The 13,652-nt window shown below is 41.7% G+C and overlaps 1 protein-coding gene across 1 annotated transcript; it reads left to right on the forward strand.

The window, feature by feature from the left end:
* The first annotated feature begins 7,270 nt into the window (after nucleotides 1-7,270).
* Brs3 (bombesin receptor subtype 3) lies at nucleotides 7,271-11,531 on the forward strand. Its single transcript, XM_051141917.1, has 3 exons — nucleotides 7,271-7,704; nucleotides 9,354-9,705; nucleotides 11,118-11,531. The coding sequence occupies exons 1-3, from the start codon at nucleotides 7,271-7,273 to the stop codon at nucleotides 11,529-11,531; spliced, it is 1,200 nt and encodes a 399-aa protein (XP_050997874.1).
* Nucleotides 11,532-13,652: the final 2,121 nt, after the last annotated feature.

The raw sequence follows: 13,652 nt of genomic DNA on the forward strand, positions 1-13,652 counted from the left end.
TCACACGAGGCAAGGATCACTATTGATGCACATTTTCTACCACAAATTACCGCCCACACTTATCCCTTCTACATAGAGAAAGCTCAAGGATGACAGAGATGCTGTGAGTAATTCCAGACACCTGCCTCTGGGAAGGCAAAAACACAGCTGCTCTAGCCCTGAAAACGGATCTACAGCACCTTGTGATCAGGGTCAGAGTACATTCTCCATTATTTCAGCCATAGTGGGAGAGTGGATAAAGGAACTTCCTGTCTGCTCTGAGCACTGAGAAGTCTCCAGTTGGGCTAGCATCAATAAAGAAGAGGGAGTTAAGTCGGGGCAGGGCAGTTTCCGTGACTGTCTCCTTGACAATGCCAAGTCTCCTGCCTGGGTGATTGTAGTCATTCCTTCTCTTAGCTTTCTCCAAAGCAGCCAGCAAGGCAGGGCGGTCTGGATCTAAGCTTCCTTCAGCCAGTGCACAGTTGCTTCTATTGGAAATAGGCAAGACTCTGGAAAAATGGAGAAGCTAATAGCACTTCTGGTCTCTGGCATTTGTTGAGGCCTGGGGCAGCTGTTAACTCCTAGCTCCTCAGATAAGAGCACTGGAGAGGCACAGACACAAAGCAATATAGGGCTGTGGGCCCTGCTCTAGACCTCACTGAGCTCATGGTGCCTTCCGCCACTTCCTGCTTTCTCTGGACCCCACCCCCCAGTAAGTCTCCCTTCAGGTGGCTCTTTTTCTCATCAAGCGGGGAGAATGATTTTGGATCCATGCCCCTGATATTCACTGCTCAACTGTTTCAATGGAAAATTGAGGAAGTTGTGGGAACAGGAGAAGGTTACCAGTGTTTCCAGTCCTGAGCTATGCAGAGTTACAGATGCAGTTGTCTTGTCTCAGTTAACCTGAGAGGGAGGGGAGGCTGCTAGTTAGGATGTCTGGGTTTGGAGCTGAAAGAAGAAAACAGGTTATGGGATTTTGCAAAGAGTGTATTGATCCTTGTGTAAAGAGGATGGATTGCTTTGGGGAAAGACTGAACCCTTGTTTTCCGGGTTCTGCTTTCGTACTTCTCAAAGTCATGATCATATATCCTTCTCAAGCCTTCATCACTGCCATTAAGTCACTGCCGAAGACTCAAGCATCTGTCCCAGATTCATTATCCTGAAACCCAGAGAAATAGCAAAGAGTAACAACCACTTAATATCCTAGCCCTGTAAAAGTCAAATATAGCTACTTCCATGGGTAAAGGGAGTGAAAGAACAGATCCAATGAGACAGCTTCCAGTGTCCACGACTATAACAAGTTGTAACAAGTGGAAATTGGAGTCTAGAGGATTGGCAAATTGATTTTTTGGCTTCATCAGCTTACTCATTTTGGTAGTGGTGGTGGTGATGGTGGTGTGTGCATGCATGCGTGCTTGCATGTGTGTGTGTGTGATAGTATAACTTTTAAAGCTCTTCCAGGGGGTCATATTTGAGATTACGTCTGTAACTTAGCATGCTAATGAGCGCTCAAATGTTTTCTGTACAAGAGATCTTGAAAAGAGTTCATTGTCCTTTTATATACGGAGTTGTATACCCTAAGAGAGAAAAAAAAGTGGACTGAGGTTGAAAGGATATTTGGAGATTTTTTTCTTGTCCCTCCTGTTAAGAAACCTCAACTTTCTCTGGGGCTGTCCATTTCACAGCCGTCTATCTGCACAGGCCCCTACCTGACCAAAGGAAGATGTCAAGCACACCTCCCTGCCAGAAGGCTCGGGACTATTGCTCACTGTACAGTCTCCCCAGCCTTGTACCACTTCAAATAGCATACGGGCCAGTTCCTGGGGGTGTCCTAGGAGGGAGACCAGGCCTCCTTGGATCCAGGCAGGATGGAGGATGAACCTTAGTGTTTCTGGCAGTGCTACACTGGGAAGTCACTCCTGCATGAGGGTGGCCCTGCCTAAGAAAGTCAGGGTGTACAGTGAACACCCAATTTTGTCTTTACTGTTTCCAACTGGTGAGAAGGCAACATGCTACCTGCTGAGGACAGACAGGGACTATCCCTCTTGCTTTCATATGAGAGAGATGGAACATAGAACTATTTACTCGGCTGGAAGGAAAATAGATTATGTAAAAACCAAGGCATCTCAGAAGTAACGAAAGAAAGAAATATGAATGGAAGCATAATTATAGATTCACAGCGCTGTGGTCATTTCTTGTATTTGTTAGGCATCCACACTCCATGTCTTGCTAGGAGTTTTGTACATCTTCCAACCACGTTAGTCACGGGTAATCTACATGTTTACTTTCCAATAAGCGATATGTAGTTGTGTCTCATTGTGTCTGACATATTTTTAAAAATATCCTCTGAGTTTCTACCAGAAATTTGTCTTACACACTAAAGTAACATGTAATAATGAAGATACCATGGACATAGTCCTGCAGCTTAGAAGTCTGTCCTCTAGGAGAGAGCTGTTCTGAGTGTGAGTGTGGCCTGGGAAAGTAATTCTCTAGCACCACAGTGCCAAGGGTGTGCATGGCCTGGGAAAGGTACAGTACAGAACCTGTCATATAGCAGACTATGACATCCTCCTGTCCCAATTTTTGGAGATCATAGGTCTTCCACATATGCATTTAGTCCCTCCCTCAGTCCGCTTGATTAGTCATGGTTTTAAGGCAAAAGTGTGCTGAAGGAGTTCTAAGCCATTCTCTGGTCTCAGTTTCCAGCTGTTTTCTTACTTTTGTGGTTCTTCTCAACACTGGGTTTAGGACTCCACCCTTGCTTTTCTCTACCCATTTCTAAACTTGGAACAAAGACCCTCTTTTGATAATATGTGAACTCTGCTTCATGTCTGTGGTGCTTTAAATAGGTTTGGCCCCCATAGACTCATGTGTTTGGATGCTTGGCACTGTTAGGAGGTGTGGCCTTGTGGGAGTAGGTATTGGCTTGTTGGAGGAAATGAGTCAATGTGGGAGCAGGCTTTGAGGTCTCCTATGGTCAAGCTATGCCTAGTGTCCCACACAGTCTCCTTCTGCTACCTGTGTATCAAGATCTCATCTCTTTCTCCATCTCCATGTCTACCTGCACACTGCCATGCTCCCCACCATGATGATAATGGACTAAAACTCTGAAACTATAAGGCAGCCCAAATCAAATGTTTTCCTTTGTAAAAGTTGCCATAGTCATGGTATCTCTCCACAGCAATACAACCCTGACTAAGACAATCTCTGTCGCTAGATAAGGGACCTAAGATTTTTTTTCCTATGCAGGAAGAGACAGAGTCCAGGTAGCTCAAGAAGGCTGTGGTTGAGAGCACACTGTCATCCTAAATACCCAGTGGAGTTTCCTCAAAGGCACAATCTTCATCTTAGTCACTAAAGAGTCAGAATTCATGAGGATCTGGGGAATTTTTATTTAAGACATATCTGACCTGAGTCAGACAAAGTCCAGATGACAGCTTAAGAAACCATCTTGTTGGCATTGGTCAAGACAGTGTTCTGTGCTAGAACTAGTCAAAGCTTGCAGTTTGCTTGAAATTACCTCTTTCTGATAGGGAGTGGTTGGGAACACAGACCTGGAAACCTCTACACATGGTTCAGTCTGGTGCCTTGATTCTCCCAGTCCTTCAGCATCCCTAATTACATACAGGAATAGTGGAGTCTGTAAAGGGAAAGCAGTAGTGATATAGACCTCATTCTGGCAGTTGTGAAGTCCATCTCAAGAGGTGAGACTACGCTACCCATCACTCAGTGGGCGGCAGTGAGCAAAGGAGACTGATGGGTGGGGAAGTGGGGACATGAAAGCAACCCTAGAGAGTCTTAGCTCTGTTTAAGTAAGGTTAACATTAGAATTCTTCTTCTGGGAAAGAATGGGTAAGAGAGGTTTCCATGCTTTCAGAGGTTGGATAGAAAAGAACAAGGTCTAGCAGTGGTGATCACTGGAGAAGGACTGCATGGCTTGGAGAAATTGTGAGAAAGAATATTAGGAGAGTGTATGGCATGGTGGAACTCTAGGCAGCACAGCACCTGGTAAAAATATCCATTTAAAAGCACAATAAAGACCTTTGAAAGACCCAGAAGGATTACAACATTGCCAGTAACTCGAGCTGGGAATGTGTTACTGCCTCTATAGGTAGAAGACTTGGCAAGAACCTTGATATCCCATGTGAGCAAGTGTGTGCTATGACCAGAGAAATTCACATTGCATGGTTGTTCATGTACTTTCCTTAAATAAAGTTTAAAAGCTACGTGCTAAGTCCTTCTCCTCCCTCTATCTCTTATAAACACAAGCTCTAGTCCTCATGGAATTCTCTGGAGACTGCTGGAAATGTCTTTCTCGTCCAAATCTTCTTAAGGTATCTAGTCCCGTCCTTACCTTTTCTCCACATTTTCAAACTTCATTGATATCCAGGTTTTATATCATGAATTCAACCAGTTGAGAGAGTTCAGCCTGCATTTTAATCACTTCCTACAGACAGGCAACTATCATTACACTACATCACACAGCTCTAGAACACCCAGCATACCCAGATACTTCCTGTGCTCCTCAACACCCATCCTCATTGAAATACTCATATCCAGGCTATAAATGTGCTATATATGTCACTCCTGCTTTTCAACTTTCCCAGAATTTTAAGTTAAATAATGATATCATATGTCTGATGTATTTCATTGCACATATGGTTGATGTTGGTTTGTTGTTTTTTGTTGTTGTGTAGTGTTCCACTATTAAATAATTGGTCCTGCTTTTTATTTTCTCACTGAAGAGCATTTGAGTTATTCATAATTCATTTTTATGAAAAATTCTTCCACATCCATTTGCATATTGGTCTTTGTGTGGACATATGCTTTTCATTTATTTTGGGTAGACACCTAAGACTAGAATTGTGGGTCCATATGGTAAGCATCTGGTCTTCATTAATTGAAGCACCTTAAACTGGGATTAATAAGTAAAAGGCTGAAAGTAGGTTGTTGTAGGACTGGGACGCGTGATTGGGGGTATGGGAGAAAACTCCTGAAAAAAAGAAAGATTACTGAGAGGAGAGATAAGAATGCATGGAGATAAATGCACCTGCCAAATAATTTGTACCTCAGTGTTCAGAAAGCCTAAACATTTTAGCCAATACAAGATCTTCTCAATAAATTTTAATTGTAGTTCACACTGATCACAGCATATGAGATTAGGCAGATGTGAATGGCTGAGAGTAAGGATATAGGTGTCTACATCTGGAAATGGCATCCATAAATGTCCACTTTTAGGGAGGCATTAGGTTTGGTCAAGACAAGAATTTGCCTTTAACCAAACATTCCACTTAGAAAATTCAATTGAAGGCTGGAGAGATGGCTCAGCAGTTAAGAGCACTGACTGTTCTTCCAGAGGTCCTGAGTTCAATTCCCAGCAACCACATGGTGGCTCACAACCATCTATAATGTGATCTAATGCATACTGTATACATAATAAATACATTTTTAAAAAGAAGAAGATTCAATTGAAAACCCCAACTCTTAGAATCTACCACTACAATTTGTATTTAACTTTACTTGGTTTCTACAAAGGCCATTCTGAGTTTTCATGTCTTCTTGAAGTAGGAAATTGTGCCAGTAAGATTTGGGGGCATGCCATTACGAATGAGAACAGAGGGGCTGGAGCTAACAGGAGTCACTATTGCAGAGTACAGTCACGAGTCAGACTGCATCTTTGTAACTGATCAGATCCCACTGAGTAATAACAAAGAGACCTACACATTTTCTTAGCACAGACTATCAAAGCAAGCACTCTTCTCCACCCGTGTCCTACCTTGTCCCTTTTCAGTACTTTGGTCTACAGTCCTAGTAACCTCTTTCCACTTTCCTACCACATATAATCTATTTCCACCTCTTCCCCCACACCTATATACATTTTCTTTAAAAAAATAATAAACCTTTCCGATGGACAGCTCATCCCCACATGAATCCCCTAGTAAGGAGAGCAGGAACTACCTGGGACATGGACTCTGGTGCCCACAATTTGATCACTTTCCCTTGGCAGAGCAGCCTTAAGGGGGGCACAGAGAAAGAGGATGCAGGCAGTCCTAATGAGACTTGATAGGCTGGGATCAGATGGTAGGGGAGAAGGGTTCCCCCTGTCAGAGGACTAGGGGAGGGGAATAGAGGGGGAAGAGGAAGGGAGAGTGGGAACCTGAGGAGAATACCAGTGATGGGGTAACAATCAGGATGTAATAGAATAAATTATAAAAATTAAAAAATAATTTTAAAAAATAGGCCTTTCTGGTGCCATTGTGATTGCCTTAATTTTCTATTTTTTAATTCTTTTAGTTGATGCACAGATCAGCTACATGGTCCTTATCTCTGGAATAATCTACATTTCTTTTTACAGAATAATTTTCATTCTTACGACAGTATTTGGGTCAAGACCCGAAGAGGCATTATTCTGTGTTATTTGGTTGTAGAATAAGGCCAGTTCATTTGAATCTTTTTTTGGGGGGGGGGGGGAAGAACTCCTTTAAAAGCTCTTTTTGGAAAAGATTTATATTTAAACAGATATTTAACTGGAAGCGCTGATTTTATTGAGACGCTAAGAGACAAAATGACGGGTGGTGTTTTGGACTTTGCACCACTTACAAACTGCATTGGTATAGTACAGCACCGGGACATGAAGGTTAGGAACTCTCCGGTGTCACAGTTAGAAGTTAAGCCCAGGTCACTGGATTATTGCTTTGGAGAGGTGACATGAAGTCTGTCAAGATGTGAGTGATTTGTTGCTTCAGTGTCTCTCTGATATTAAATTTTGAGGAGTTTGTGCTTCGGGGGCCATCTATCTTTATTTGTCATATAAAAAAGAGTGTATTAGACCATCATGTGATGGGGGATGGTGAGTCTTTTTTTTTAATTCACTAAGATCTATCTAGACTTTGCTGGGTAGAAATGAAGACATAGGTGATTCTAATAAATAATTAGATGGTTTAGTAAGCCTAATTATTCAAAGGACTACCCACCTCCCAAAAGAAAAAGCAAGTACAGGTCATTTCTTTAGCCCCCTTTCTCATCTTATGTCATAAGAATGCCAATGAGACTCGTCCATACTCCACCTCCCACTTCCTGATGCCAGATCTGTAAGCGCTTAGCCAAGCATGCTGGGAGACACAGAACAACTAAAGGGAAGGAGTAGCCGGATGTCTTGGGTTTTCTTCCCATTCCGTTCTGTTCTGTCTCCTGACACCACCTCATTACTAGACGTAGGCACTAGACGTGACAGTCAACTACATTTGAACTGAGCAGAGAAGAGGTAGTGAAGGCAGAGTGTGCAGGAGACATGTCTCAAAGGCAGCCTCAGTCACCTAATCAGACTTTAATTTCTATCACAAATGACACAGAATCATCAAGCTCTGTCGTCTCCAACGATACCACACATAAAGGACGGACCGGAGACAACTCTCCAGGAATAGAAGCCCTGTGTGCCATCTATATCACTTATGCTGTGATCATTTCAGTGGGCATCCTCGGAAATGTTATCCTCATCAAAGTCTTTTTCAAGACTAAATCCATGCAGACAGTTCCCAATATTTTCATCACCAGCCTGGCTTTTGGAGATCTGTTGCTTCTGCTGACGTGTGTGCCTGTGGATGCAACCCACTACCTGGCAGAAGGATGGCTGTTTGGAAAGATCGGTTGTAAAGTGCTTTCCTTCATCCGGCTCACTTCTGTCGGGGTGTCAGTGTTCACGCTAACAATTCTCAGTGCTGACAGGTGAGTTTCTCTTCTCTGTTCTATTTGCCGGGATGTGAATTAGGTAAAGAGAAAAAGGAGAGGGGGTGAGGGGAGACAGAGAGAGAGAGAAAGAAAAGCTTGTGCTTAGGATTTACTGGCTACCGGTTGCTTTTCTTATATTCTGTAACCTAGATGTAAGATCAGGGAAAAAAAAAAAAACAGTAGCATTAAAAAAAAAGTTAGAGTAAAAATGTTAAAATGCCACTGCTAGCATCTGAAGAGTGCTTGAAAAATATGTGTTTTGGGTAGGGGTCTCATTTCTTTGAAATTTAATTGTTTGCTTGAAAGAATAGCAAACGGTGTTTTTATTTTCCCTCAGCTTATTAAGTCAGGCAAATTGTTGCAGGTGCAAAGAAAAAGACTCATGCTTTATACATTAGTGCAGCCTAGTGGTATAACAGAGTCAACATGAAAACACTGGCACAGGTATGAAATAGACCGTGTATGCATTGCCACGTACCAGAAGCATGGTAAAGTGAGAAAATGCACCTAATTTATTTGAAAGTCCTCAGATTACCTAATGGGCGGTAAACAGTATGGTTTTCAGCTCCCTGGCAGTTCAGTGCCATGTCATCATTTAATTCTATTTGTTCTCTCTATAAGCATGTGTTGGCATTATCATTCCCAGAGAAATAAATTAATTCTGAGGGACTTTTAGAGTCCTATGGCTATAGCATGTGAAACAGTCTCACTGTGAGAAAGTTGGGGCTCCATGATAGTGTTTTTAGTTTGAGTACTGTGTTTTCCTGTGTAGAATATGTATTGCAGAATAATCGGGAAAGCATGAAAAAAATGAGGCTCCAAATATTAAAAGTAGTGCTTTAAATTTTTTGCAAGAATCCTGTAGGTAATCAATGCTTGGCAGTATAGGCAGAAAAAACCTTAGATTCTGGAATCTGACAGGAGCAAAAGCTTGCTCTGTCCCATTATTATTATTATTATTATTATTATTATCATCATCATCATCATCATCATCACCATCATCATCATCATCATCTCATCACCACCACCACCATGATCATCATTATTCTATGTTGTTGTTGTTACTTTTATTGGTACATATTCTTCTTGAGGGCGACTCCCATAGAGGCTACAGGATTTAAGGTGTCTCTGTCCAAATGAGGAAGCATCATTGCATGAGCTCAACTTCTGATTTTATCCTAATCCATTAACCCTGGGAACGAAGTAGCCCTTATGAATAGTGAAAAGCTAAGCCTCTGCTTCTTACTGCCGGAAATCTTTTCTAGGTAGACTGAAGACTACTTACTTTGTCCAGGAGAATTAATTTGATTAACATGAGTCACTTATACATACAGGACTTCATTAGAATACTTATGGCAACACATAGGTGGTGAATTATTCTCCTCACACAGACAAATACACTGAAAATATTTGTCCTAAGTAAATGGTCTGTCATAAAAGTACAAGGTTGCAGATCTGGAATGTATCACGGGAGTAAATAAGGGAGAAGCTGATTAGCATAAATAAAATCACTGGGTATATTCTCTGACTTTGGAACCATGGCCAGTTCTAGTTGGTTCTATATGGCTGGAAAGAAGGAAGAGCTGGATGATTGCTAAAGTCACATGTGTCACTGATTTCAACTCTGCTTGTGATTATGTTTCTAGATACAAAGCAGTCGTGAAGCCACTTGAGAGACAACCCTCCAATGCTATTCTGAAGACCTGTGCAAAAGCTGGTGGCATCTGGATCATGTCTATGATATTTGCTCTGCCAGAGGCTATATTCTCAAATGTGTACACTTTCCAAGATCCTAACAGAAATGTCACTTTTGAATCTTGTAACTCCTACCCTGTCTCTGAGAGGCTTTTGCAAGAAATACATTCTCTGTTGTGCTTCCTGGTGTTCTATATTATCCCTCTCTCTATTATCTCTGTCTATTACTCTTTGATTGCCAGGACTCTTTACAAAAGCACCTTGAACATACCAACTGAGGAACAAAGCCATGCCCGAAAGCAGGTATGTAATAAATTGGCCCTCTAGCAAATACAGCCTGAATTTAGAAGTGAACCCCCCCAACCACTTTGCAGTGAGCTACATTGCTTTTACCTGTGTAGAGGTCCAATAGCAGTCTCTTGCTGTTGGTATGAGGACAGCCTCTCATTTCAGCCTGAAATTTATCACACACTGAACAACGCTAAGCAATTTATTTGACCTTTCTCGGCCCCAGTTGATTTATTTGTAAAATGAAGAAGAGGACTAAATGACATAGGTACACCTCCCAGCATGGTTCCTGAAGGCACTCTGCATTTAACCAGTGGTGAGACTATCAGCATTGTAGACAGAGTAGTGGAAGTGTGAGAGCAGTCAACGCTATTTATCTTATAGAACAGTAAGGGAATCTGAATCGTGTGAGATTATAAAGCAGAGCGTTATTTGCTTTAGCAAGTATCACAGGGTAGTAGAAAGGCACAGACCAGTAAAACTGGCAAGACTCATTGCATTACTCAGTGCAAACTACTTCAATACAGATGAGCAACCCAAGGTCTGGGAAGAGTGGAATAAAGTGGCCATAGCAAGGGAACATAGTGACTCACACACACACTTGATTCAGACTGTGGCAGGAGTTAGGCATGCTCTCCTTTCATAAATCTGTACAGAATAAAAAGATGGTACAAAACATTGTTCTGTTTGATTGGTGGTCAGGGAGCCATCCATCCTGGAGAACAGGGAAGTAGTGCATTTTATAGAGGGGGGAGGAAGGGGAGAAAGGGATTTTTGGTAGTCTGTCAGTTAGCTCACTAGCTGAGCTCATGAAGCGGAAGCTATGTAAGCTATGCATTTAGTGTCCATGGGCTGCAGTGCCTTGGCTCTGTCTGTGGCTCTATGAGGTGCCTCTCTTGTATTAAAAGATCTGAATAGGAGCAGTCTCATATATGATGGATGGCACATTGTGTTTTATTCCTCTGCCTACATGATTCAAATCCCTATAGATTAAAAACAACTTCAGTGCCAACTTGACAAGTCTCCTAAACTGCAGAAGACTGCTGTCTCCTGTCAGCCTCTGTGGACGCGGTGAAAGCTGCTCTGAATAGTATCACTCATTTTAGTGAGATGAAATCACTGGGGATTCCACAGCACTGCTTGACTTAACTAGACTATCTCAACATCCAAGGATGGTGGGAGGCCTCAGAATGAGAGTTAATGAGACCAAGATCACAGGTTACCATGCCAATTAACTTGTCATATTCTGTATCCACAGGTGCACTTCCCATGTGTCCCAGCCAGTTAGCTCATAAGCATGTGTTCAAAGGGAGGCCAGCTTGTTAACTGTAAATTCCTATGTCAATCTCAGTATGGAATTTTTTTTTAAGTGTCTACCAGCTAAATGAATTTTTTTTTTCTGTCTGTGCAATTTTCTTCCCATATAGATTGAATCCCGGAAGAGAATTGCCAAAACAGTGTTGGTGCTGGTGGCTCTGTTCGCTCTCTGCTGGTTGCCAAATCACCTCCTGTACCTCTACCATTCATTCACTTACCGAAGCTATTCAGAGCCCTCTGCCATTCCTTTCCTCGTCACCGTTTTCTCTCGGGTGCTGGCTTTCAGTAATTCCTGTGTAAACCCTTTTGCTCTCTACTGGTTGAGCAAGACCTTCCAGAAGCACTTCAAAGCTCAGCTCTGCTGCTTCAAGGCAGACCAGACTGAGACGTCTCTTGGCGACACCCCTCTTGACAACCTCACTGTGATGGGGCGGGTTCCAGGTACTGGGAGCACACATGTGTCTGAAATTAGTGTGACTGTGTTCGGTGGCTGTAGCACCAAGAAAGGAGAGGACAAGGATTAGATTTTTCCATTTAAAAAATGATGAATTTCAGTCCCTTTGTGTGTATCCAGCTTTACTCTGTGTCTGGGTTTTTGTTGTTCATGAATTGTGTTGAAGTTTTCAGAATGAATTATCCCTGTAAGTAAAACACAAACCATCACTTTCTTCAAGGTGCAAACAGCAATGCCATTTGGGCTTTCTAAATACAATGAAGCCCACCAAATAGAGAAAAAGAGGTTTGGAAATGCCAATCAACGGCGAAGAGGGCTGTATAGGGGGGATGGTAAGTAACCAAGATGAAAGCTTAAAATTCTAATTGGATCCCCCCCCTCTCGGATGTTCCTCATCTCTCATGTACTTGTGTGGTTGTCATAAAATAGTGCTTGTGTTTATTGTGTGCTATAAATCTGGAGCTATCTACTCTGTAAATGAGGAGATCAAACAGAGATAAAGCATCTCTTGTGGTGTTCTGTAATACATATACATATATATATATATACTTTCACAGAGTGACTGCCTTGTTCCTTCAGTCACTATTCCATTCCAAGAAAACTTGCAATTGAAATACAAATGCTTGAGAGTCCATTTGCTTTAGTTAGTTAAGTGCTGAGTCTGGGGCAGGGTGCTTCCCACACCGGGTCAACACTTCCTGACTTTACGTAATTCTACTGCCATTGATTAATAACTGGGCAAAGCCATGTCTCACAAAAAACTTGTGAGAAATTTGTCTTATTCACAGCCCAAACAGGAGGCCACAGAGTTGATGTGACCGCGGGCCCTAGAGGAAGATTCCTGTCCAAGTTTCTAAGCTGCCACCTTCTGAAATTCTTTCCTTTAAGGAAACTGATTTCATTTGGGTGAGCAGCGCCCTCTTTCTAAAAACCTGCAGAACTGCCACGCAGAATCTCCAACACCTGGCTGTGCGAGCATCATCAGACCATCTATCTACCTGCTTGATTTTACTCAACTTGATGGGTGCCTAAATCCTAGAGCTCATCTCTGTTTCTGGAAGTCAGACAGACTCTGCTCCAACTTGCTAATACAAATAAGCTTAATAACTGTAATTGGGGTGGGGGACCTGTAGTCAATAGATTTGTCAGATTTAAATTTGTGCTTTCAGAAAATGTATTCTTGAAGTAAATTGAAGCTTATCTTTGGCACTATAGTTACATTTGTATTTTTAAAAACTTGATTTTTTTTGAGAGTGCTTTTGGTATTTTTGAGCTTTAAATGGCTTGTGCCATTGTGAACTTCTGCTAATTATGTGGCTCAAAAGGGGTGGGACATATATTAACACAGGGCTTTAAATGCCCTTAAAATTGGCTTAAAGTGGGGTGCTAATATTGTATTAACATTGCTTTAACTGAAAAAAATTGTAAAAAATCTGGAAGTGAGCAAATAAATAAGAAATAAAGTTTGAATGGCTTTCTGTAACTTTTTATTTTAAAGATAATGGCAGAATATAAGAACCTGTTTCAATTCCAAGACATATTATTTTTAAATCACAAAACTATAAAATATTTAATTTTCCTTAATTAGAAAAATGTTATATATTTGCTCTCCTGAGCCTAACAAGTAAGAAAGAAATGTATAAATATACCAGGCTCTGAGCTTGAGAGAGAGCTCAGCAGTTAACAGTGCTTCCTGCCCAAGCATGAGGACCAGAGTTTGGAATCCATCACCCACAATCAGATGTGGTCCTGTACACACCTGTAATTACAGCACTGATTGGAGCAGATACAATAGGATCGCTGGCACTTGCTGGTTGCCAGTCCAGCTGCAAGAAACCAAAACCAAATAAACCATAAGCTCTGGGTTCAGTAGGCAACCTTACTTCAAAAGGAGTAAGGCAGAAAGAGGAAATACATGATATCCTTCCACGGTCTTCATTCATGTGTACCTGTGTGCATTCTCTCTCTCTCTCTCTCTCTCTCCCCCCCCCCCCTCTCTCTCACACACACACACATACAGAAATATACTTCACATACATACATTCATACAGAGAGTCAATAATTACAACACTCATTTTAAAAAGTAACAAGCTACAAAGACCAAGAATTTTCATGTTTCATAAAACTAGAGCTCTGCATGAAGTTAGTGACAGACTAAGTATAAAATAACTTCTTAGCTTTCTAGGGCATC

Source organism: Acomys russatus, chromosome X (genome assembly GCF_903995435.1).
Source record: "Acomys russatus chromosome X, mAcoRus1.1, whole genome shotgun sequence".
NCBI lineage: Eukaryota > Metazoa > Chordata > Mammalia > Rodentia > Muridae > Acomys > Acomys russatus.